Here is a 22,651-nt window from a genome sequence, read left to right as displayed (position 1 = left end):
ATCCTAAAAGCAAAAAGAAAGAGAAAGATAGGGGAAGGTGAAAGGAAAGAAAGACTCTCCAGCCAGAGTTCAGTGAGCACCTGGGGACCAGCAGCTGGGGGGGGACCTTGGTGGGGAGGGGAGGTCGCGGAAGATCAGCAGTGGGATTTTACAAGTTTTGAGTCTATGGTGCCAGGTCCACTGGACTCAGGCAGGTCTGGGGTGCTGGGAATGGGTCTGGCATATGTTCAGAGGACAGTAGGCTGGTAGTCTGCCCCGTGTCAAGCCATGGTGCCAACTCAGGGGCCTTGTGGAGGAGGGTGTTGGAGGAAAGATCCTGGGCACATGGTGATAGGAGGCTGGCAGGAGGAGAACCCAGCTCCTGGATGTCTTGTACTCAATTTAGATGCACTTACCCTGGAGGATGTGTTACTGAGTCTCCTAGGACAAACAGAGCACTTAGATGAGTACCAAAGAAGCCTACCCCAGGGTGATTTTTTTGTAGGCTCCATGCCTACAAAACTCACAACACTGAGATCAAGACCTGAGCTGAGATCAAGTCAGATACCCAAGCAACTGAACCCCCAAGCACTCCTGAAGTTGCCTCTTGTAACTACACACCTTTCTTGGGCTTGCAGTCACAGCTCGTGTTTTTTATTTGTGTTAATTCCTGAGGTTGCCTTCTTGAACCTCAGTAGTTTTACTTTTCAGATTTTAGGTTTGGTGCTTCTTTAGAGACTATAAGAACAGGTAATGAGACAATGGAGTCTTACTGGGGAGGTGGCAGGGTGACCCTAAACTGCAGGACATCTACCTATGGCTGGCTGCCTGAAGGATGGCAAGAGGGAGCCATCTGGGTGGCCACAACAGGCGGATGCCTGAAACTGCCCAGGTCACAGTGCAGCATGGGGGGGCTGTTGGCAGGTGAGAGGCAGGAAGTGTCTTCCTGCCAACCAGTTGTGAAGGGCTGTGGAGGTGACTGGAGGTGACCACACAGCCATACAGGGCCTGAATGGGGATTCTGAGCTTTCACTGCCATCAGATGTTGATATTCCCACTCACCACAGCCTGAGATTATGAATTCCACATTTTATGGAGAAGGAAATGGACATACAGAGGTGAGGCATTGTACCCACAGTCTCATGGGAGCCCAGGAAGAAACTCAGCTCAGCCTGACTCCCTAAGCTCTGACCCCCCCCCACCTCTGTGTACAATTTTGCTTCAAGCAGGACATAGTGGTTAAATTTGATGCAAGTTTGAAGTGTGTGGATTTGAAAGTACGAGATGCAGAATTACTAGCATCACATTTCATGCAGTGAATTTGAAACAATATAGACCCTTCTCTGTGTAGTCCAGATGAAATTATTCTTGCCTCTCCCCAGTTGTGAATGGTGTGGCGTGTAAGAATACATCCCTTGGGGGCGCCTGGGTGGCTCAGTGGGTTAAAGCCTCTGCCTTCGGCTCAGGTCATGATCCCAGGACCCTGGGATCAAGCCCTGAATCGGGCTCTCTGCTCCGTGGGGAGTCTGCTTTCTCCTCTCTCTCTCTGCCTACTTGTGATCTCTGCCTGTCAAATAAATAAAATCTTAAAAAAAAAAGAATACATCCCTTGGGCAAGAGTCCTGCCTGTATTTTATGACGTGCTCCCTTATCAAAGTATACTTTCTAGGGTGGCAGAGGAGACCAGTGACCCTGCAGAGAGGTGGCTGTGACCTCTTACCCCACCCCTCCCACATAAGCCTAGAAGTGTCTGTGAGGGTCTTATGGAAGTAGTGATGCCAGTGAGGGTCCTTGTGTACCCTGCAGGAACCGTGTGCCTATCCCTTTTGTAGCAGGGTAGTATGTAATTGTTTACCTTACGTGAGCCATTCTAATAGATCTGCCCTCTTATTTCACAGTGCCTTGATTTGTGTTTCCCCTTTCAATTGGACATATACATTCAAGAAATTTATAAAATACTTTTATTTAGCTTTAAATATTTTATTCATTTATTTGAGAGAGAGCATGAACAAGAGGCTGTGGGGGGAGAGGAAGAGGGAAAAGCAGGCTCCCACTGAGCATGGGGCTTGATCCCAGGACCCTGGGATTATGACCTGAGCCAAAGGCAGACACTTAACCAACTAAGCCACCCGGGAACCCCCAAAATATTTTTTATTCTGAAGTAGTTTGAAAGAAGTTGCAAAAGAGTTCCTATGTATCCTTCATCCAGCTTCTGTCAATGATAATATTCTACATAACCACAGTACCTTGTCAAAACCAGGAAAATAGTACTAACACAATACTTCTAACTCAACTACAGACCTTAGTCAGATCACACCAGTTTTCACATATACTCGTTATGGAGTTCTGTGAAATTTTATCATATGTGTGGCTTCATGTCACCACCACCACCACAGTCCAATACAGAACTGTTTCATTTCACAAAGGAACTTCTAACTAACCCTTAGGTCATACCCTCTCCGAATCCTGATCATCACTGATCTGTCCTCCATCGCTGTAATTGGGCCACTTCACAAATGTCACGTACAGGGAATCCTAGAGCATGGATGCGCCGTACTGTGGGCTTTTCTCACTCAGCATAACGTATTTGAGATCCATGAAAGGGGTGTCTATCAGTAGCTTGTTCCTCTTTACGGCTGAGCAGTATCGCATTATCTGAATATACCACAGATTGTTTATCCATTCACCTGCTGAAGGACATTTGGGGTGTCCACATCATCATCGTCATCATCATCATCATTAGCTATGACAAACAACCCTGCCATGAACATTTGTATTCGGTTTTCTATGAACATGTTTTCATTTTAGTGTGGACATGCGTTTTCATTGCTCTGTGTGTCAGGGAAGTGAGAAATGCCTATGAACGCAACTGTAGAGTGCTACAGTAATTGTATGCTGAACTGCCAAATTGTTCCCAGAGTTGCCGCACCATTTTACATTCCCACCAGCAACAGCTGTTGAACAGCCTTCCTTTCATATATTTGCTATCCATATATCTGCTTTAGTGAAGTATCTGCTCAAGTTTTTGCCCATTTTCTTTCTTTTTTCTTTTTTCTTAAGACTTATTTATTTTAGGGGCACTTGGGTGGCCACTCGCTTAGGCGTCTGCCTTCAGCTCAGGCCATGATCTCAGGGTCCTGGGATCGAGCCCCTCATCGGGCTTCCTGGGCGTCTGCTTCTCCCTCTGCCCCTCCCCCTACTTGTGCACATGTGCTCTCTCTCACTTGTGCTCTCTCTCACGCTCTCTCTCTCTCAAAATCAATAAAATTTTTAAAATCTTTAAAAAGAAAAAAGATTTAGGGGCGCCTGAGCATCTGCCTCCAGCTCAGGTCGTGATCCGAGAGTCCTGGGATCGAGCCCCGCATCCAGCTCCCTGCTGAGTGGGGAGTCCGCTTCTCCCTCTCCTGCCCACCCTGCCTGTGCTCTCTCTCTCTCTGTATCAAATAAATAAAATCTTTTTAAAAAGATTTATTTGTTTTAGAGGGAGAGAGAGTGAGTGAGCAGGGAATGGGGCAAGATGGGGTGGGAGAGAGAATCCCAAGCAGGCTCTGCCCTGGGCATGGAGCCCAACGTGGGGCTCCATCCCACCACCCTGAAATCAGGACCCAAGCCAAAACCAAGAATCCAATGTTCAACTGACTAAGCCACCCAGATGCCCCCAAATTTTTGCCCTTTTTCTAACGAATTTTTTTAGTCAACTTTATTAATGTATAACTTATATATAACAAAATGTATGTATGTATACATACAAAATGTATGTATAACCAAAAAATTCATTTCAAGTGCAAAATTAGATGAGGTTGGACAAAGATATACCCATGTATGGAACTTGAGATACTCTCTGTAGTCCATTTCCTTAAGCCAGTATTGCTATGTCCACCCACCTCCACTGTGCTGCTAATGGCAAATACATTCCTATTTGTTATAGATCAAGCAATACAATTATGTATATGGTTTCATATAGTTGCTTTTACAATAAGTTAAAAAAAGAAAGAATTTATTTATACTTTATTATACGTAATTACTGGTGCTTTTTGTTTTCTCGTGTGCATTCACAGCATTGTCTGGGATCACATACTTACAGCGTTTCGTTCTTCTTGGGTTGGGTGACATTGGGCAAGGAGACAATGCAGTTCCTGCTCATCGGGAACAAGGAAGAGAGAATGGGAACATCCAAGTCGCTGAGATGCAAGCCTCAGCTGGGACACTGGCCATTTGTTAACAAGCACATGATGTTTTCTGCTTATCAGAGAAGGTTTATTAGTATATTTGCTGATTATAAATGTAATCATTTTCAGTGCCAACATCTTTTAATGGAGATACCCCAATTATTTCCAGTAGTGCCCTATTGTTAGATACTTCTCCCTCTAAACAGTTCAGCTCTTAAATTCACTATATAACTCTCCTTGAGCCTGTCATGTTTTAAATTTGTATAGACACTGCCTAAAACCGCCCAGCTGTACTCAAAGTAGCCCAGTATTAACTACACGTGAAAATCACATGATTTTCCCAATGACTGTCTCTAGTCTGGCTCATTTTTAAAATTTCTGACATTTAGGATGCCTGGGTGACTCAGTCAGTTGAGCAGCTGCCTTTGGCTCAGGTCATGATCCCAGGGTCCAGGGATCAAGTCCTACACCGGGCTCCCTGCTCAGCAGAGAGCCTGCTTCTCCCTCTATTAGCCTGCATCTCTGCCTACTTGTGCTCTCTCTCTCTAATAAATAAAATCTTTAAAAAATTTTTCTGACATTTATTTATCAATACTACTCTAGTTTTTATTAATATACATTATTTTTTTTAAAGATTTTATTTATTTATTTGAGAGAGAGACAGTGAGAGAGAGCATGAGTGAGAAGGTCAGAGAGAGAAGCAGACTCCCCGTGGAGATGGGAGCCCGATGCGGGACTCGATCCCGGGAATCCAGGATCATGACCTGAGCCGAAGGCAGTCATCCAACCAACTGAGCCACCCAGGCGTCCCAATATACATTATTTTTAGAGCACTAAGTTTTAGGTTTATGGAAAATTGAGCTGATAGTACAGAATTTCCATATTCCTGGTCTCACCTTACATTTTCCCCTACTGTTATCTTTAGCATGGTATATTTGTTATAACTGTGAACCCATATTGATACATTATTATTAACTAAAGTCTATGGTTTACATTAGAGTTGTACATAATATGTACATAATATGGGTTTTGACAAATATATAATATCACATATGTCAGTCATTACAGTATCATACAGAATAGTTTTGTGGCATGAAAAACCCCTGTGCTTCACCTATTCCTCCCTCCCTCCCTTCCCCAAGTCCTCACCAACCAATATTTTACTGTCTCTAAGCTTTGCCCTTCTCAGAAAGCGATAAAGTTGGAATTAAACAGCGGATGCCTTTTTCAGACTGACTTTGGCACTTAGCAGTATGCATTTAAGATTCCTCCATGCCCTTTTGTGGCTTGACAACTCAGTTCTTTTTACAGCTGAATAATATCCTGTTGTGTGTATGTGCCACAGTGTCTTTAACCACTTACCTATTGAAGAACATCTGAGTTGATTCCTGTTCTGAGCAATTACAACCATTTGTGTGCCTTGCTGGCTGATATGGTAGGACTGTATTTAACTTTGCGAGAGGCTATCAGATTCTTCCGAAGTGGTTGTACCATTTTGTACATTGTTGTACCATTCTCCTCAGCAGTGAATGAGAATCTTGGTTCCTCCTATTGGATTTTAGATTTTAGCCATTCTAATACCTATGTAATGATATTCTTTTAACTTGCAATTCCCTAATAGCATACAATCTCGAGCATATTTTCTTTTTTTTTTTAAGATTTTATTTATTTATTTGACAGAGAGAGAGATCACAAGTAGGCAGAAAGGCAGGCAGAGAGAGAGGAGGAAGCAGGCTCCCTGCTTAGCAAAGAGCCCAATGTGGGCTCGATCCCAGGACCCTGAGATCATGACCTGAGCCGAAGGCAGAGGCTTAACCCACTGAGCCACCCAGGCTCCCCTCGAGCATATTTTCTTATGTTTATTTGCTACCTGTGTATCTTGTTCCTGAGGTGTCCAAATTTTTTGCCTTTCAAAATCATGGTGCGCAGGGGCGCCTGGGTGGCTCAAACAGTTAAACATCTGCCTTCAGCTTGGATCATTGTACTGAGCCCCACATCAGGCTCCAGATCAGCGGGGGGGTCCGCTTCTCCCTCCGCATCTTTCCCCACTCATGCTCACACTCTCTGTCTCTCTCTCAAATGAATAAATAAAATCTTTAAAAAAAAAAACATAGTAGGCAGAATTCTAAGATGACCTCAACATTTTTCCATCATAGGGCAACCCTTTGGGGTCCCCTCCCATCTTAAAAAAAAAAAAAAAAGAATTTGGGGCACCCTGCCCCACACACTGCCAGCACCCTGGTGCAGCCACCCGTCACCAGCAGCCTCTCATGGGCCTTCTTCCCTCTGTAGCCAGAGGGAGCCTCCCAACACCATGTCAGATCACCTCCCCCTCTGCCCTAAATCTCCCGTAGCTCCCAGAGCCCTCGGGACAGGGGTCTAGATCCATTCCAGGCCTGACTCCTACCCCTGCTCTCTGTTCTCGGAAGACCACGGTGGGACCTGGATTCCCACTCAGCCTCACTAACATGCATTTGCTGGTTTCTGTGTCCTTAACGCTTTCCCTATCACATTCCACCGACTGGCATAACCGCCGGACTGCGGGCTGGACTGTGGGTGATCCCCAAAGCCCGGGTGATACGGGGCGGGGGGAGGAGGAAAAGCCTCAGGCTACCAACATCCCCGATACGGGGCTCTGAGTGAGTGGGGCCGAGGGAGCGCCCTGGACTCACCCGCGACCCACCTGCGCCGGGTCTGTTGTCCCCGCGGCCGTTGGCGGCCGTGGCGGCGGAGCTGCGCGCTGAAAGGCGGCTCCGGGTCGTCCCACGTGTCCGCAGACCAGACCCCAGCCCAGCCAGCGGAGGGATGACCTCGGGCTGACCGTCGCAGTCGGGGCCTCGGTCCCCAGCCACTCCTGCGCGAGAAGCCTACCGGGCGCCAGGTGTCCCTTGCCGGGGCGGCGGGCACCGAGGACCGGTGAGGAAGCTCGGGAGAGCGCGCGGCGCGGACCGATACTTCTATGAGAGGCAGCCCGCCCCACGCTGGGGACGAGTCTCAGAGAGACGGGGCCAGGACTGGGAGCTCCCGGCTCGGAGAAGATGCGACGACGGACCCCGCCCTCACGGACCGTGGGCAGCAGCACCCGGAGGACGCGGCCCCGCGGGCGCACGGGGCCCCGCGGCGGGAACTACACTACCCAAAGACACTGCGACGACGCCTCGGCGCTGACCAATGAGGGCCCAGGACGGGGCGTCTCCGGGACGGCTGCTGGGGCGGGACTTCCGCACGTCCGCCTCTGATGGTTGCCCGTAGTCCCGCTTTTATCGGCCCCTCGCTTGGTTACCGGGTCGCGTCCGTAAGGGTCCCCGCATCGCCGGAATCGGGAGTGGCGGACGGCACGAGAGTCGAAGGGGGCAGGGTCCCGCCACGCCCTGTATGCGCCTTTAGCGCGGAGAATGACCCGCTTCCTGGGCCCCTGGCGTCCCCAGCCTTAGTGGGAACGGACCCGGGCTGTGCGGCGGAGTCGCGCGGGGACCGCCTCAGCAGAAACCGGCTCGTGCCCGCGGAAGCCGGCTCGTCCCCCCGGCGTTGAGCAGCTGCGGACTCAGGGCCTGGGGACCTGGGCGGGAGGAAAACCGGGTGCGGGGAGGAAAATCGGCAGTCAGTGTGGGCAGAGGGGTGGGTGGCTGGGCTCGGGCCCTTCCCGCGGCTAGGTGTGTGCTGTCCCTGGCCGCTGAGGCCGGGACGACCCTCTCTGCAGAACGTCCCGAGAGCGGACATCCTGAGAACATCCGCGGTGTTGCAAAGGACAGGACCCGTTCTTTCGTGTTTGCGGCTGAGCCGTGGTCCAGTGTCCGTGCTCCGCGCCTTCTTTATCCATCATCTAGGGGGGCACGTGGGCTGCGTCCGCAGCTCGGCTGTTGGAAATAGAGCTGCAGTGAGCAGAGGGGTGCTTGTATGTTCTCAATAGTTCGTTCTCCTCCGCAAATTGCGGCACTGTGTGGGGTTTCTATCTTTAAGGTTGTGGGGAGCCTTCCTACTGTCTTCCACGGCGGTTGTAGAGCTCACATTCCCACCGGCAGTGCCCAGCTGTTCTTTTCTCCTACGTCCTTGCCAGTACGTTGTTGTAGTGGCCCTTATTTGCAGTTTATTACAGTGAAAAGATATAATTTAAAATCTGGGAAAGGAGGGGCACGCGAGTGGCTCATTCATTAAGCGTCTGCCTTCAGCTGGGGTCATGATCCCAGAGTCCTGGGATCGAGTCCCACGTGGGGCTCCTTGCTTGGTGGGAAGTCACTTTCTCCCTCTCCCTCTGCCTGCTGCTCCCCCTACTTGTACTCTCTCTGGGTCAAATTAAGAAAAAAAAAAAATCTTTAAAAAATAAATAAAATCTGGCAGAAGAAAGAGGTATGTAAAGAGGAATTAAGAAAGATCAGGCACAAGCTTCCTGCTGTCCTCTCCCAGTGGGGTCACACGCAGCACTTACTTCTCCCAAAAACAATATACATGACAACACATACTGAGTGTTGCCACCAAGTGTCCTCACCTAAGTCTTGGTGTCCAGGGTTTTCATTGGGAAACAGTAACAAAGGTGTGCACTTTTGTAACAGCACCCATGTAACTGACCTTAGTTACCCAGTCTCTCCCCCGCCCGCCCCCCCCACAGGACAAACTGATGCAGCGTGGCCCACAGCCCCTACCACAAATCACACTGTTGGCATAGACGATCTGGTGTGGATTAGGGCTCCAGGTACACAAGGACACTAATATCGGGAGGGCTATTTCCGCCCAGTGGTACAGTGGACAGGGCTGACTGCAGTGGCTCACTGAGGCTGTGGGACAGAGTAGATCCTGGAATGAGTCATGCTTCCTCTCTGAAACGATTAAGCTGCCTTGGCATCTTACTAGCCTCTGGACCCGTGCCAGCTGGCTCTTCCAGACAGCACAGAATAAGGGCAGCAGAGCCAGCTTCCTGCAGAGAACTCCGATCTCAGACAAATTCTGCAACAGGCCAGCTGGTCCCTAGCACCTGTGCCACCTGCTGCCCCACTGTGCACCCTCCCCCAATGGTGATGTGGAAACACTAAAGACGGCTGCAGGAAGGTGCCTAGCCCAGGTCTGAACCACCACAATGCTTCTTCACTCCTGTTCCTCCAACACCAGAGGGTAAGAGGCCTAGAAAAGAGTCAGCTGTTTTAATGCTACCCCCCTCGACCCTCCAACTCCCGTCAACACTCACAGCTCCATGTCTCCTCCCTCCCTTAAGATCTGGGGGCCTGGAGACCGGTGAGGACGAAGCCAGTCACTCTTCCCTTTCTGTCCTTGGTTCTGACCCAGTCCCCACTTGGTGCTACTGTGGCCGGCACTGGCTTCTCCCTGGCCTCCCCGAAACTCACAGAAAGGGTGATATGGTCATCACCCTGGGGATTCAGCCTGAACCAAAGGCCTGGGACTCTCTCAGAGAGAGAGGGCCCAAGAGAGTGGCACAGGCCCATTGGGCTAAAGAGGACAAAGGACTGTGCTGGTGACTCCACTTTAGATAGATGGCTGACCTCCCAAATGGCCACCATGAGTCCCTTGTCCATGTTCACACACTCACTTAGGTCCCTTCAATAGTGAATAGGGTGGCCGCTAGCACATGGGGGAGATGATAGAATGACTTCTGTGGCTGGGTCATAAAAGGCATTGTGGCTTCTTTGGCTTTGTTCCCTCTTGGCTCACTTGCTCAGAGAGAAGCCACTTGCCATGTTGTGACGACACTCAAGCAGCCCCCAGCCAGGATTGCTAGAAGTTCCCCCAAGCCCCACCCTGGTTTGCGTGTGGGTGTTAGTGAGGAGGGGAAGCCTCCCAAGTGTGGAGAGAGAACTCCAATTGCAGGACCGGAGGAGGAGGGTAAAAACCAAGTCTACCCTACCAGGGTGTGGAGTTGAGGGGAGAAGGTGTTTTGCAGGAAGCTCTCTGGTCCTGGTTCGAATGCACACCCTGCCCAGCCCAACAGCCTCTGTTTCCCCGCAGAGTCTGGACTCTGCGGCTCTCAGGGTCCAGTGAGGGCCCTCTGAGGCCCTTGTTCCCTTGGCCTCAACACAAGAAGATGCCCTGATGGGCAGGGATGGGGGGGGCGGGCAGCGGCATCTTTGATTCTCATGAGGAGAGGCTGGCCAGATCCCTATAGAACGGAGCACCCTGCGTCCCTCCGGGGGCAATGAAGGCAAAGCTGGGAAGAGAACATGGGGAAGCTTTGGGGAACTGGGGACTCCACGAACTTGACAGGGAAGGCAGTGTGGCCAAGATGATGGTTGCTCTGCTCAGCGTTCTGGACGTCATCTGCCATGTGAGGGCCTTCCTTGTTCCTGCGATGTCCCCAGTGCACACCCTTGGTATACAGCAGGTGCACAATAAATACTTGTAGATTAACTAATATTCCCTGCAAGTAAAGTGTTTATTGTCACCCATTTTACAGAAGAGAGAACCAAAGTCTGGCATCTCTGGCACCATGCCAGGCAATGAGATTGACTCCCTTCTCTGGGTATTCGCAAGCCTGCGACAGATGAGGGGTGGTTATGCAGCAGGGCTGAAGTGGGCAGAGGGAGGGCGGGGAGGGCATGGCTCTAGATGGCCACAGAGGCTGGTAGGAAAGGTTGGGGCAGAGGACCCATGATACCGGCCCCAGGGTGGTTTTGGACGGCCCCTTTGTTCATGGGCAGTGGATGGGCAGTGATCGAGGTAGTAATTAGCAGACAGGAATGTTCAGGACCCCTGGGATCTGTCATCAGGCTCATTGTAAGGAAGGAGAGACTGAAGTTTCAGTCTCCCAGTTGGGAGAGTGGAGAAGCCGAACCTTCCCTAACCCCTAGGAGGAAGCTAGCTAGGACTGGGTTATGGGATGATCAGCCCTGCCAGTGCCCTCAGCCGCCCGCTTCCTGCCCCCAGCTCCTTCTGCCTTAATACCAGCTGTTTAAGGGGCGCCTGGGTGGCTCAGTGGGTTAAAGCCTCTGCCTTCCGCTCAGGTCATGGTCTCAGGGTCCTGGGATCGAGCCCCACATCGGGCTCTCTGCTCCGCGGGGAGCCTGCTTCCTCCTCTCTCTCTGCCTGCCTCTCTGCCTCCTTGTGATTTCTGTCAAATAAATAAATAAATCTTAAAAAAAAATTAAAAAAAAATACCAGCTGTTTCGAAGATGCAGGTCTTCTTCCAGGCAGCCTTTCTTGAACACCCTCAGGCAGAAAGCATTTTCTCTCCCCTCTCTGGGCACCACCAGCTAAGGGCCCCTTTCTCACTCTCCTGGCTGGGCCCAACTTTTGCCCCCCTCCCCAATCTCCCAGCCTTGGGTGGAGGAGGGAAGGGATGAGAATAAGGATACCTGAGACGCTATAGTGAGGTGAATAATGGCCCCCAAAGATAGCCAGGTCCTAACCCCCAGCATCTGTCAATCTGCTACTTAGATGGCAAAATGGACTTTGCAGATGTGATTAAATTAAGATGCTGATCTGGGGAAATTATCCCGGATTATCAGGGCGGGCTCAAGTTCTCACGACACCCTTACAAGTGAAAGCAGGAGGCAGGACAGTCAGAGCTTTGTAGCCACGATGCTGCTGCCTTTGAAGACAGAGGAAGACAGGGCACCTAGTCAGCTCGGTCAGTAGAGCATGGGACTCCTGGTCTTGGGATTGTGAGTTTGAGTCCCACATGGGGTGTAGAGATTACTTAAAAAAATAAAAATAGATAGAGGAAGAAGCCAAGGAATGCAGGTGTTGAAGATGAAAAGCTAAGGAAATTCTCTCCTGGACCCTCCGGAGAAGCTAGCCCCAAGGACACTTGATTTTAGCCAGGTAAACATGATTTCAAGACTCCTGGCCTGCAGAACTGTGACAGAATTAGTCTGAGTTCTCTGTTGCAGCAGTCAGCAGACACTAACCTAGACCACCAACACTGCTCCAGCCTGACCAAGTCCCCTCCCTGTGTGGGCGGGGCTAGGGCTGCCCAGTGACCCAGCACCCTGCTCTCAGTCACTGTGGGTGACACTGGCACCTGGGTGTGGGACAAGAACTGGTCTGGAAAGACACTCCCTTGGATGTCCTGATGTTTCCCCCTCTGCTTTCCAACCGGAAGCAGCAGCGTCCCATCGAAAGGAACTCGGCTGACACGCCTCCACCAGGGTGGCTCCGAGCTAGTTGAGCCTAGAGTGCCCACAAGCATTCCCAGCCTGCCTCTTGGTCACCAGCAATGCCAGTCACTCCCCCAGAAAACTATTTGGCACCCCCCGTGTGCCAGGCACTGAGGACACACGTGTAAACAGATCAAATGAGAGCCCCCAGCCCCATAGAAGTTACATTTCTCTCTGGAAAATGCCAGATTCCAAGCCACAGAACATGGAACCCCAAACCTGGGCCAAGTGAGGGAGGATGTGGGCTCAAGAGCCTTGGGGGAAACAGAAGACCTGCGTTCAGTCTGTGTAGAGGGTGGCAGCCATCTACCCTGTGATGACTGACCCAGGAAGGCTTCTGAGAGGAGGAGGACAGGAACCCAAGAGCTGCCCTCCCTGTAGGCTGCTACCCAAGGCTGAGGCTTCACCTCAGGGTACAACAGGGATGCCCAAAAAAAAAGTTGATGGAACTCTGGAGGAGACATGCAATAACTGGTCTCGAGAAATTAATGAGTGGAAATAGGGGTGATAGGGGTTCTAGCACCCAGGGAGAGAGGCCAGGATGTCTCCGAGCAGGCCAGCAAGATCCAGGAGCACCCACCCCCCAGATCATGTGGACCTGACCTAGAGGGCAAACCTTGTATGAGCCTTGGTGACCACAGCTGCCCCACAGCATATCAGGACCCCAGAAGCCATGACCCAAACAGTAGTCGAGGCTCCTGCTTGCAGACTGGTGCTCAGAACCAAGTGGGAGCTAATCTTGGAGGCTCAGGCCCTATGTGTCCCTCCTCAGCCCTGGCCTGGCCACCCCTGCCCCTTCAAGCCCAAGCCCCAGCCATGCATGCAGACAACCCAGGACCAGCTTGGAAATAGCTGGATCCCACCCACACCCAACCTGCAGGTGGCAGAGTGGAAAATAAACTCCACAGCCCTAGTGGGGTGGGGAGGACTGCGATAGGCCACGCAGAGGGGCATGGCCAGAGGTCAACAGCAGTAGCAGCTTCACCACCCAGAGACTGGGGGCTTCCAGCCACCTGCAGTGAGCCCACAGGATGACTAAATCAGAGGCTTCCCCCCCAAGCTGCTAGCTGAGGGTTCTCCCCCCGGGGTCTGATGATGAATGGGAGGTGCGCTCAGTGGGACCCTCCGGAGGGGCATGATGGGGTCTCGAGCAGGGTACCTACCCAATGTTGGTCCGAGGGGCTCCCCAGCTGGACTCTCAGAGGGATGAGGATCAAGGGTCCTCCCAACCTGGGCCCTCATGGAGACCAGGTTTAGGAGTGCCTCCCAGAAGGACCTTCTCAAAGAGGGTCTCAGGACAGCCTCAGCTGGATGCCCACAGTTGCTCGGGGTTATGGGTGCTCCCAGAGGGCCCTTGTGGGAATGAAGGCAGAGGTTGCTCCTTGAGAGTGTCCCTGCTCCTTGGTGATGACGCCTGGAACGATCTCACTAGACCTCCCTCGGAGAAATGGGTGCTTTCCATGCACCTTGGTAAGGCCTCCCTGAGGCCCAGGGCAAGCGATCCTGGCAGGGGCCCCACCAGGAGGACACGGAGGACCCCAGCTCTGGAGACAGGACCTGAAGCACGGATGCGTTTACCGCGGCGCCCACACCCTCCTACCTCCCCGTCCCCGCGGGGCCCAGCCCAGGCCGGCTTCTGCTCCCCACACGCGGTCGGGGGGCCGGTCCAGAGTCCCCTCGGCCTCCACCTTGTCCTCGGAGTCCCCCTCGGGCTCCAGCACGTCCTCCGTAGCCCCTGGCAGGGCGGTGTCCAGGTCAGGACCCACGGGGCGCGGCGTCCAGGATGTCCCCGGCGGGGGCCGCGGCGGGAACCAGGAGAATCCGGGCGCCGGGGCGAGCGCCACGAGCTGGGGCCGCACGGGGCCGGAGGAGGCGGCGTGGGGGATGAGGAAGAAGATGTAGACGCCCGAGACGACGAGGCCGGCGGCCACCAGCACCGCCAGCGCCACCGCGGCGTTGAAGGCCCAGGCCGGGCTGGCCAGGGAGAGGCGGCGAGACAGCGGGCGGCCAAGGCGCAGCGGCGGCGGCGGCGGCGGTGGGCGCGCGGCGCGGGACTTGCGCGGCCCGGGCGGCGGCGGCGGCGGCGGCCGCAAGTACAGCAGGCCGCGGCGACGGTCGAAGCGCACCGAGCCCTGGCGCGGCAGGGGCGCGCGCGCGTCACGGGCAGCAGGCCCGGTTGTTGTGGGCAGCGCGGGCAGCCCTCGGCGCGGGGCCAGGCGCGTGGGCGCGCGGCACACCGGACAGGCCACCGCGTCGCCGCCCCCCGCCGTGGCCAGGGACAGGCGAGCCAGGCACTCGAGGCAGAAGACGTGGCCGCAGTCCAGGCGCTTGGGCAGCTTGAAAACGCCGTCGAAGGGTGACACGCAAATGAGACACTCCACAGGGGACGCGGGGGTCAGGATGGGGCCCGAGCCGGGGCTGCCGTCCCCTTCCTCCTCCTCGCCGTCGTCGTCTTGGCCCTCCTCCCTGCCGGGTGAGCGGGGCGCAGAGAGTGAGCTCTGAGAGCTGGGGCCTGAGCCCTGAGGGGCCCGGGAGCGGCGGAGCCAGGGCAGCCGAGGGCAGGGCATCTGGACGGGACCTGAGGGGAGAGGCCCGTCAGCCAGGAAAGCAGGCGGTGGAAGAGCGGAGGAGGGTCTGCGGAGGGTCAGGAGCTGCACTCTGGAGTACAGGAGCAAAGAAGGGGGGTGTAGAGCCAAGGAGCAGAGGCTAGGATGGTAGGCGACTCACAGGGTAGAAGCAAAGGAAAAGGGTGTCCAGGTAGGGAGTTGAAGAAGCATCAAGACTGGAGAAGGGAGGGAGCAAAAGAGATGGGAGGAAAGGATTGGGGAACAGGGACAGACCCAGGGGGCATGGTAAGTCCTAAGCTTGACTTAGGTGGGGAAGGGGCAGAGATGACAGCTGAGAACTCATCACCAGGCAGGACCCCAGACAAGCAATGGGGAGGCTCCAACATGGAGAGGAACAAAAGATGGGGACCTCTAAGAACTAGTTCGATTCTGGGGGGTCCATACCAGATCCCAGGAGGGGCAGATGAGGAAAAGAGGACATGCAAGCCTCAGGATTGGAGCCCAGCAACACAGAGAAATGACAGAAGCCCAGAGCAGGTGCCAGAGATTCCCGACGACAGACCCCAGTGGGCCTTTGGGCCCTTCCTACCTGTTGGGTGCCACCTCCCTCTGCCTGGCACGTCTCTGCTAGTTCTGACCCCAGTACTTGGCCTACCAGCAGCTGCATACTAGGTGCCCCTCCCTGCAGGAAGGTACTGCCTTGGTACCACTCCCTCCAGATCCCAGGTTCCCAAGGTACCTGTCAGACTTGTCTGACTGCCTGGCCCGCCCCTGAGACAGGTCCCTCCAGGATGAACACCAAGCCTGACGTTGGCCGGATGTTGGGGGTGGCAGGAAGGTGATAGATGGCACAGGGGGACAGGCCAGTGAGTCTGGTCCCATGCGTGGGCAGTAACAACCCACCACCCAAGTCTTCCATCACCTCATGAATCCACTTTCAAGCCACTGGTGGAATCAGATAAACCTGATGTAGCAGTGACTCTGTGGGTACCCAGGGTTGCTGCAGTCCTGACTAGTACACAAAATGCAGAGGCAGGGGCGCCTGGGTGGCTCAGTGGGTTAAGCCTCTGCCTTTGGCTCAGGTCATGATCTCAGGGTCCTGGGATTGAGCCCCACACTGAGCTCTCTGCTAAGCGGGGAGCCTGCTTCCCCCTCTCTCTGCCTGCCTCTCTGAGCACTTGTGATCAGTCAAATAAATAATCTTAAAAAAAAAAAAAGGGGCGCCTGGGTGGCTCAGGGGGTTAAAGCCTCTGCCTTCGGCTTGGGTCATGATCCCAGGGTCCTGGGATCGAGCCCCACATCGGGCTCTCCGCTCGGCGGGGAGCCTGCTTCCCCCTCTCTCTCTGCCTGTCTCGCTGCCTACCTGTGATCTCTATCTGTCAAATAAATAAATAAAATCTTAAAAAAAAAAAAAAAAAAAAAAAGAGTGCACAGGCAGCCTGGGGCTCAGGGGGAAGCTGGCCAGAGCAGAGGAGCCTCTGGGGTGGAAGGTGGGCAGACCCCACAGTGTACTGGATAGGGCTGGCCCCTGACAAACCAGCAGGTAGGAGGGTGGAAACACTGACCCAGACCATTGGCCTCAGATACCGCTCCCTGGCGCTGCTCACAGGAAACATGCCTCTCAGGGTGGTGGGCTACCGCCCAGATCTCCTGGATAAACACCAAGCCCTTCCCCAGACTAGAGTGACATCTGTGCCAGGACAGCCCACCCCTCTCATTTCCAACACACTGGAACCCTCCGGGTGGCCAGGCCTACTCTCCATGGTTCTGAGTCAGTGGCACTTCCTGAGCAGAGTATCTCCCTGGTGAACCCGGGTCCCCACAGGCCAAAGACAGGTCAGAAACATGGCCAGCAACTCGGGACCCTGGGGCCATCCCACTCGAGCCCCCCAGGACACACACTGGCACAGGTGGGTGAGGCTGCCCCAAGGACAGACAGGTTTATTGAAGGCACAGCCAGGTGATCAACGGTTGGACTTGGCCACACGTTCCAGCTCGTCCTTCTTCTTGATAGCATACGAATTGGAAGAGCCCTGCAAGGAGACAGATGGTCAGTTCTGAAGGCTGGAGCAGCTTCCCCTTGAACTGGCCCCACCCCTGTGTCCTCACTCACCTTGGCTGCATTGATGAGCTCATCTGCTAGGCACTCAGCAATGGTCTTGATGTTCCGGAAGGCAGCCTCACGTGCACCTGTGCACAGCAGCCAGATGGCCTAGGGAGCACAGGGGTCAGCTAAGCAGATGCCCCCAAAGCAGATAGGGCCACTGTCTTCCGTAGCCTAGGCACCCCAACAAATGCTGGCTACCATACTGCCTGGCATCCACTGGCCCCCCCGCAACAGAGACGAGACACAGTAGGAGCCCAAAGGCAGCACCAGGTGAAATGCTGCCAGGTCTGAGATCAGACCGGGGGCCACAGAAACAAGTGTGGACACAAAAGCTGACGCTGGGTGTTTGGTTACAGGAGATCTGAAACCTGGACTGCAGGGAAGTGCGATGCCGTGTGCACTCCTGACCTGGACCCTGACTGACAACGGACAGCTACGAAGGATACACTGGGGACAGCTGCAGGCACGGAATGTGAGACAATTCTATCTCTGTTAAGGGGGCCATGGTGACAATGCCCCCAGCTAATGATCAAATGGTCTGTGGGAAAAAAACCACACACCCACACACAGTATGTAACAACACACACTCAAATTAAACCGTGCCTCAGGGAAACATTGCTCGGGATAGGGCCAGAACCAGTATCTGCCCTGAATGTGATGGTAATGCAGGAAGGATTCCTGGAGCAAAGAACACTCCAGGTAAAGCACACAGGCAGAAGAAACCTTCCTACTTGCCCATTTCTGCCCCAAGCCCACCTGATTCACACGGCGCAGGGGGGACACATCCACAGCCTGACGCCTCACAGTTCCGGCTCGCCCAATGCGGGTTGAGTCCTCCCGGGGACCGCTGTTAATAATTGCGTTCACCAGGACCTGCAGCGGGTTCTAGGAGAAGGCAGCCACGAACGTGACATCAGTCCACATCCCTCCCCCCTCCTCACCCCTAAACCCTAATGGACCCTGACACGCACGCCACGGGACAGCTGTTGGCTTCAGGCTGTACTACGGGCACTCTGCCTCATCAGGCCTCACAGTCCTACCTCACCAGTGAGCAGATGGATGATCTCGAAGGCATGCTTGACAATGCGCACGGTCATGAGCTTCTTGCCATTGTTGCGGCCATGCATCATCATCGAGTTGGTGAGACGCTCCACGATGGGACACTGCGCCTTGCGGAAGCGCTTGGCAGCGTAGCGCCCTGCACTGTGGGGCAGGTACTTGGCATACTTCTCCTTCACCGCAATGTAGTCCTGGGGCAGCAGGGAGAGGGGATGGAAGTACCATCGTTAGGAGTAAGATGGCCAAGAACCAGAGGGACTGAGCACCCACTGGGGGTAGCCCCCACCCATCTGTGGTGGCTTTACTGTGAGGGCCCTGCCTGCCACAAAAAAAGTAACCTTAACAAGTGTCTTCATCAAAGTCACTAAGAAGAGCACTTCCTTGAGGCACCTGGGTGACCCAGTCGGTTAAGTGTCTGCCTTCCACTCAGGTCATGATCTCAGGGTCCTGGGATGGAGCCCCGCATTAGGCTGCCCGGCCAGTGGGGTGGGGAGACTGCTTTTCCCTCTGTCTGTGCTTTCTCTCTCTCAAATAAATGAAGTCTTAAACAAAAAAGCTCACCTCCTCTGTAATGGGAGGAAGGGAGGGGGATAGAGAACCAAGAAGATCACAACTTATGATCTGTTTTTTGTTTTTAATATTTATTTGAGAGAGAGAGAACATGAACAGGGGAAAGGGAGCAGCAGACTTCACGATGCACAGCAGGGAGCCTGATAATGAGACTCCTTCCCAGGATCCTGGGATCACCACCTGAGCTGAAGGCAGACACCTAACTCACTAGGCTACCCAGGCTCAGTCAGCTACCCCATGATCTCTTTTTTTTTTTTTTTTGAAAATTTTATTTATTTGACAGAGAGATAGAGAAAGAGCACAAGTAGGCAGAGTGGCATACAGAAGGAGAGGGAGAAGCAGATTCTCTGTCGAGCAGGGAGCCCGATGCAGGGCTCGATCCCAGGACCCTGGAGTCATGACCTGAGCCAAAGGGAGACGCCTACCAACTGAGCCACCAGGCACCCCCAACGATTTCAGTTTTTTTTTTTTCTCTCCACGATTTCAGTTTTAAACATTCCTCAAACTCTGTGCCACAGGCATTTTCAATGAAGGAACTCCTGTTGCGGGGGCTGTCCTGTGCACCGCAGAACGTTGAGCAGCATCCAGTACGGCGGTAGCACCCCTCTGGGTTTTTGCAACCCAAAATGTACCCAGACATTGCCAAGTGTCACCTAAAAGGGGTGGGGGAAGATCACGCCAGAGGACCACTGTTTAGCAAAATTATCCAGCAACGCTTCCTATACAAAGAGGCATCATTTCCCAAGAAAATGTCTATAAAACACCAAAATGTCAGGGGCGTTCAAATCAGAGGACTACACGTATGTGTAGAGTACTACCGTCAACTATTTCACCGTGAAATACACCCAAACGTCACTCTATCACTTATACACCAGAAGCCCCACACACATCCTATTTCTATAACACCCAGATAACTGAAGAAGAGAAAAATTCTGATACCAAAACGACAGTCTGCAGAGAACCACCTACACAAACAGGCAAGCAGCTGGGTCTCCATGGGGGGCTCCACACTGGGCAGGATAAACCACAAACACCAAATGCCCTGGCAGGGATTGGATGTAACATCCAGCTCTATGGCAGAGCCTTGCACATCTTTCAAAACCAAATTCTGGCATGACACGGACTTCGACTTCCCCAGCCCCTAAGAGAACACTAGGTAAAAGTGAAAAGTTGTCTTTTAAGAAAGTATTTACTGGGGCGCCTGGGTGGCTCAGTGGGTTAAGCCGCTGCCTTCGGCTCAGGTCATGATCTCAGGGTCCTGGAATCGAGTCCCGCATCGGGCTCTCTGCTCAGCAGGGAGCCTGCTTCCCTCTCTCTCTCTGCCCTGCCTCTCTGCCTACTTGTGATCTCTGTCTGTCAAATAAATAAATAAAATCTTTAAAAAAAAAAAAAAAGAAAGTATTTACTTGTCAGAGCGAGCACACGCAGGGAGAACGGCGGGCAGAGGGAAAAGCAGGCTCTCCCCTGAGCAAGGAACCAGAGGAGAGGCTCCACCCTAGGACCCTGAGATCATGACCTGAGCCAAAGGCAGACACAACAATGGAGCCACGCAGGCACCCCTCAATTCAATAAATAAATCTTAACAAAAACAACAAAGAAGAAAAACAGAACCAAAATATGGACACAAAACCCCTGTGGGAACCATCGAGTGTAGCAACCGGGTTAACAAAATACGAAGGAAAAACAGACGCGGTGGGTGTGGTGGTCCAGGAAGCCCTCCTTTACCTGTCACATCTTCAAGTCTACAGCAAGGAGTTTCAAGTCACCCCTTCTGGAAGAGTCCACGTGTGCCCCGAACCCCCTAGGTGGGGACAGCGCGACCACCACACGCCCCTCTCACCTGCAAGGAGATGTCATTGATCTGAACGTCATCGGTGCTCCACTTCCCAAAGAGCTTGATGTCAGGGGTCTCCGCCACGGCAGGTGCAGCCGTCTCCCACTCGGTCATCCTAGGAACACAAACTGTCAGAGCCCAGACATACCCGCCACTGCGAGGCTGGCCCACACGCGGCCACCTGGGAATTTATGTGGAACCCGGGAAGGCGGTGACCGTCTGGGCCCACCTTTCTGGGTCCTCGAAAAACCACTTAGCTGTAAGGTGAACAAGAAGCATCTCTCTCTCGCCAAGGACCCCGGGAACCAACAGGGGCTGCGCGGACCGTGTCTGCAAGGGAGACAGCCGGTACCCCGACACCACATCCGCTGGAATTCGAGTCCCAGCCAGGTCATTAACGAGCTCTGACACGGGGGAGAGTCAGGCTGCTTCCGCTCTGCTTCTCTGGAGTCAAATGGAAACCCGGGTCTGCCACCGAGGGCCACCACACGAATCCACACAAAATCAAGGCAAATGCCACAGCGCGTGTCCGACACCAAAGACCTACTAAGAGCTACGAGAGGAAAAACCGTGCACTGGCCGCGGAGTGCACCGTGTGCTAAGAACAGAAACCTCCTATCTCAACTCACGACTGCAAAGCCCAACCCGCACCCCCGAACCCCGCTCCCGGATAAAGGTACGGAGATAGCGGGACACGGAGAAATTGTAACTTTCCTGCGCCTCCACGTTCCTCAGCACTTTTTACGGAGAAAAACGGGAAACTCTCCCGGGGGAAACCCCGAGCCTCGGGGATCGTTCATCGCGGCCCGGAAAATCCTGAATCGTTCCTCGTACACCCCCGACACCGCGGCGGCCTCACCTGAGGGCGCAGCCGGGGCGTCACAATCGATCAGCGCTCACCACGCGTCGCCCTGGCACAGACAGGAAGAGACCGCGAATAGCGGGCCGAAGCTTTTAAAGGGGGTGAAAACTTCCCGGGTCAGCGGGGACAACGCGTATGCAAAAACGTCACCATTATACCCAAGGACCAATCCGGAACAAGATATGAAGGCGCCCAGTGCCAAACTAAATACGTAAATACCCTGCGCACGCGCGCTTGCAAAAGTGACCCCAGGAGTCCGCCTGGCGGATGTTCTAATGGCCAGTACTTGCCGGGTCTTAGCGGCCCTTGCACAAGCGCAGAGATCTCTCTGAGGCCAAGGCCGCCATGTCTAATGAGGGCAGAAGTCGGGCTGGCGCTCTTCGTGCTCCCGGGCCTCTAACTTCACGCTGCACCTGCCGCGGGTTTCGAGTGCGGTAGCGGGTTCGTTCTTCGTCCAGGTCACGGCCGCCTCACAGACAAACGCAGCTGCATGCTCGGAGAGGAGTGGTGGGACTGGTGGTCACGACTGGCCCCCACTTGCATGCCCTAGCCCCTGTCGCGGGTGGGTCTACCGCACACTCGCACGCTCGGATTGCTGAGCCTCTTAGAGGGCGGGACCCTTTCCGACTTGAGCTTTCTTCATCCCATGCCAGGGTACCCCTGTCGTCTCTCTACGACTACTGCACTTCCTGCCGCCCCTTATCGTGTGCGGGCGAATGTTGGTGAGGAGCCCTGGATATGGGGCCAGGGGCTGTGCCCAGCAGGTGAACTGGAGGCGGGGGCAGCCTCCACTCTATTTGATGCACTTGGGTCCTGTGTTGATGCTGACGTCACTGGACGGGTGCAGGGGGTCGGCCCTGGTGGCCGTGCCGCGGCCACGCTGTAGCCTCACCCATTGACCCGGTGGTTCTCCTGAAGAGCTTGTCCCGCAACTTCACACACCCCGATTGTTTGGCGTCTCCTAAACCTACTCCCTGGAGTCGAGCTGGAACGTGGACTAAGTCTTGGTGGGCTCCCCAGAGGCAGCGATAGTGCGGTTGCTCATCCACGCTGCCTGGCAGGATAATGCGGCAGCCTCTAGTGGAGTTTCTCTCCATGAGTGCATGGGGCTCCTCACCTTCTGGTGCCTATCTCTCCCTCCAAGGGGATGCTCCCCCAAGCCAGACCCCAAGGGGCCCAGCCACTTAAGTGGTCCTCTGTAGATCCCCAGTGACCCCATTTGCCCACTCTCTGAGCATGTTCATAGCAGGTCCTCAGCATCCGCCTTAGGTGTGTACTGCTTGACTGATTTTAAGGACTAGCCCCTGTTCCTACCCCATTTCAGGAGTGTTTCAGACCAGAGACTCTGTGCCCCCTTGGACTGGTTTTTTTGTTTGGTTTTTAGTTGGGTTTTGGATTTGTT

General features: G+C 53.9%; 2 protein-coding genes across 2 annotated transcripts; both read right to left on the bottom strand.

Annotated features, from left to right (window-relative positions):
- Window positions 1–11,250: 11,250 nt before the first annotated feature.
- RNF225 (ring finger protein 225) lies at window positions 11,251–15,887 on the bottom strand. The gene is made up of 2 exons (XM_047710821.1): window positions 15,407–15,887; window positions 11,251–14,828 (listed from the first exon to the last, which is right to left on the bottom strand). The coding sequence occupies exon 2, from the start codon at window positions 14,815–14,817 to the stop codon at window positions 13,825–13,827; it is 993 nt and encodes a 330-aa protein (XP_047566777.1). The 5' UTR covers window positions 14,818–14,828; window positions 15,407–15,887; the 3' UTR covers window positions 11,251–13,824.
- Window positions 15,888–16,730: 843 nt separating this feature from the next.
- RPS5 (ribosomal protein S5) lies at window positions 16,731–21,355 on the bottom strand. The gene is made up of 6 exons (XM_047710823.1): window positions 21,247–21,355; window positions 20,394–20,502; window positions 17,965–18,174; window positions 17,681–17,809; window positions 16,931–17,029; window positions 16,731–16,850 (listed from the first exon to the last, which is right to left on the bottom strand). The coding sequence occupies exons 2-6, from the start codon at window positions 20,499–20,501 to the stop codon at window positions 16,782–16,784; spliced, it is 615 nt and encodes a 204-aa protein (XP_047566779.1). The 5' UTR covers window position 20,502; window positions 21,247–21,355; the 3' UTR covers window positions 16,731–16,781.
- Window positions 21,356–22,651: the final 1,296 nt, after the last annotated feature.

This window comes from Lutra lutra, chromosome 17 (genome assembly GCF_902655055.1).
Source record: "Lutra lutra chromosome 17, mLutLut1.2, whole genome shotgun sequence".
Lineage (NCBI taxonomy): Eukaryota > Metazoa > Chordata > Mammalia > Carnivora > Mustelidae > Lutra > Lutra lutra.
The sequence above is the reverse complement of the archived record's forward strand: the minus strand, read 5'-3'. Positions and strand labels throughout refer to the sequence as shown.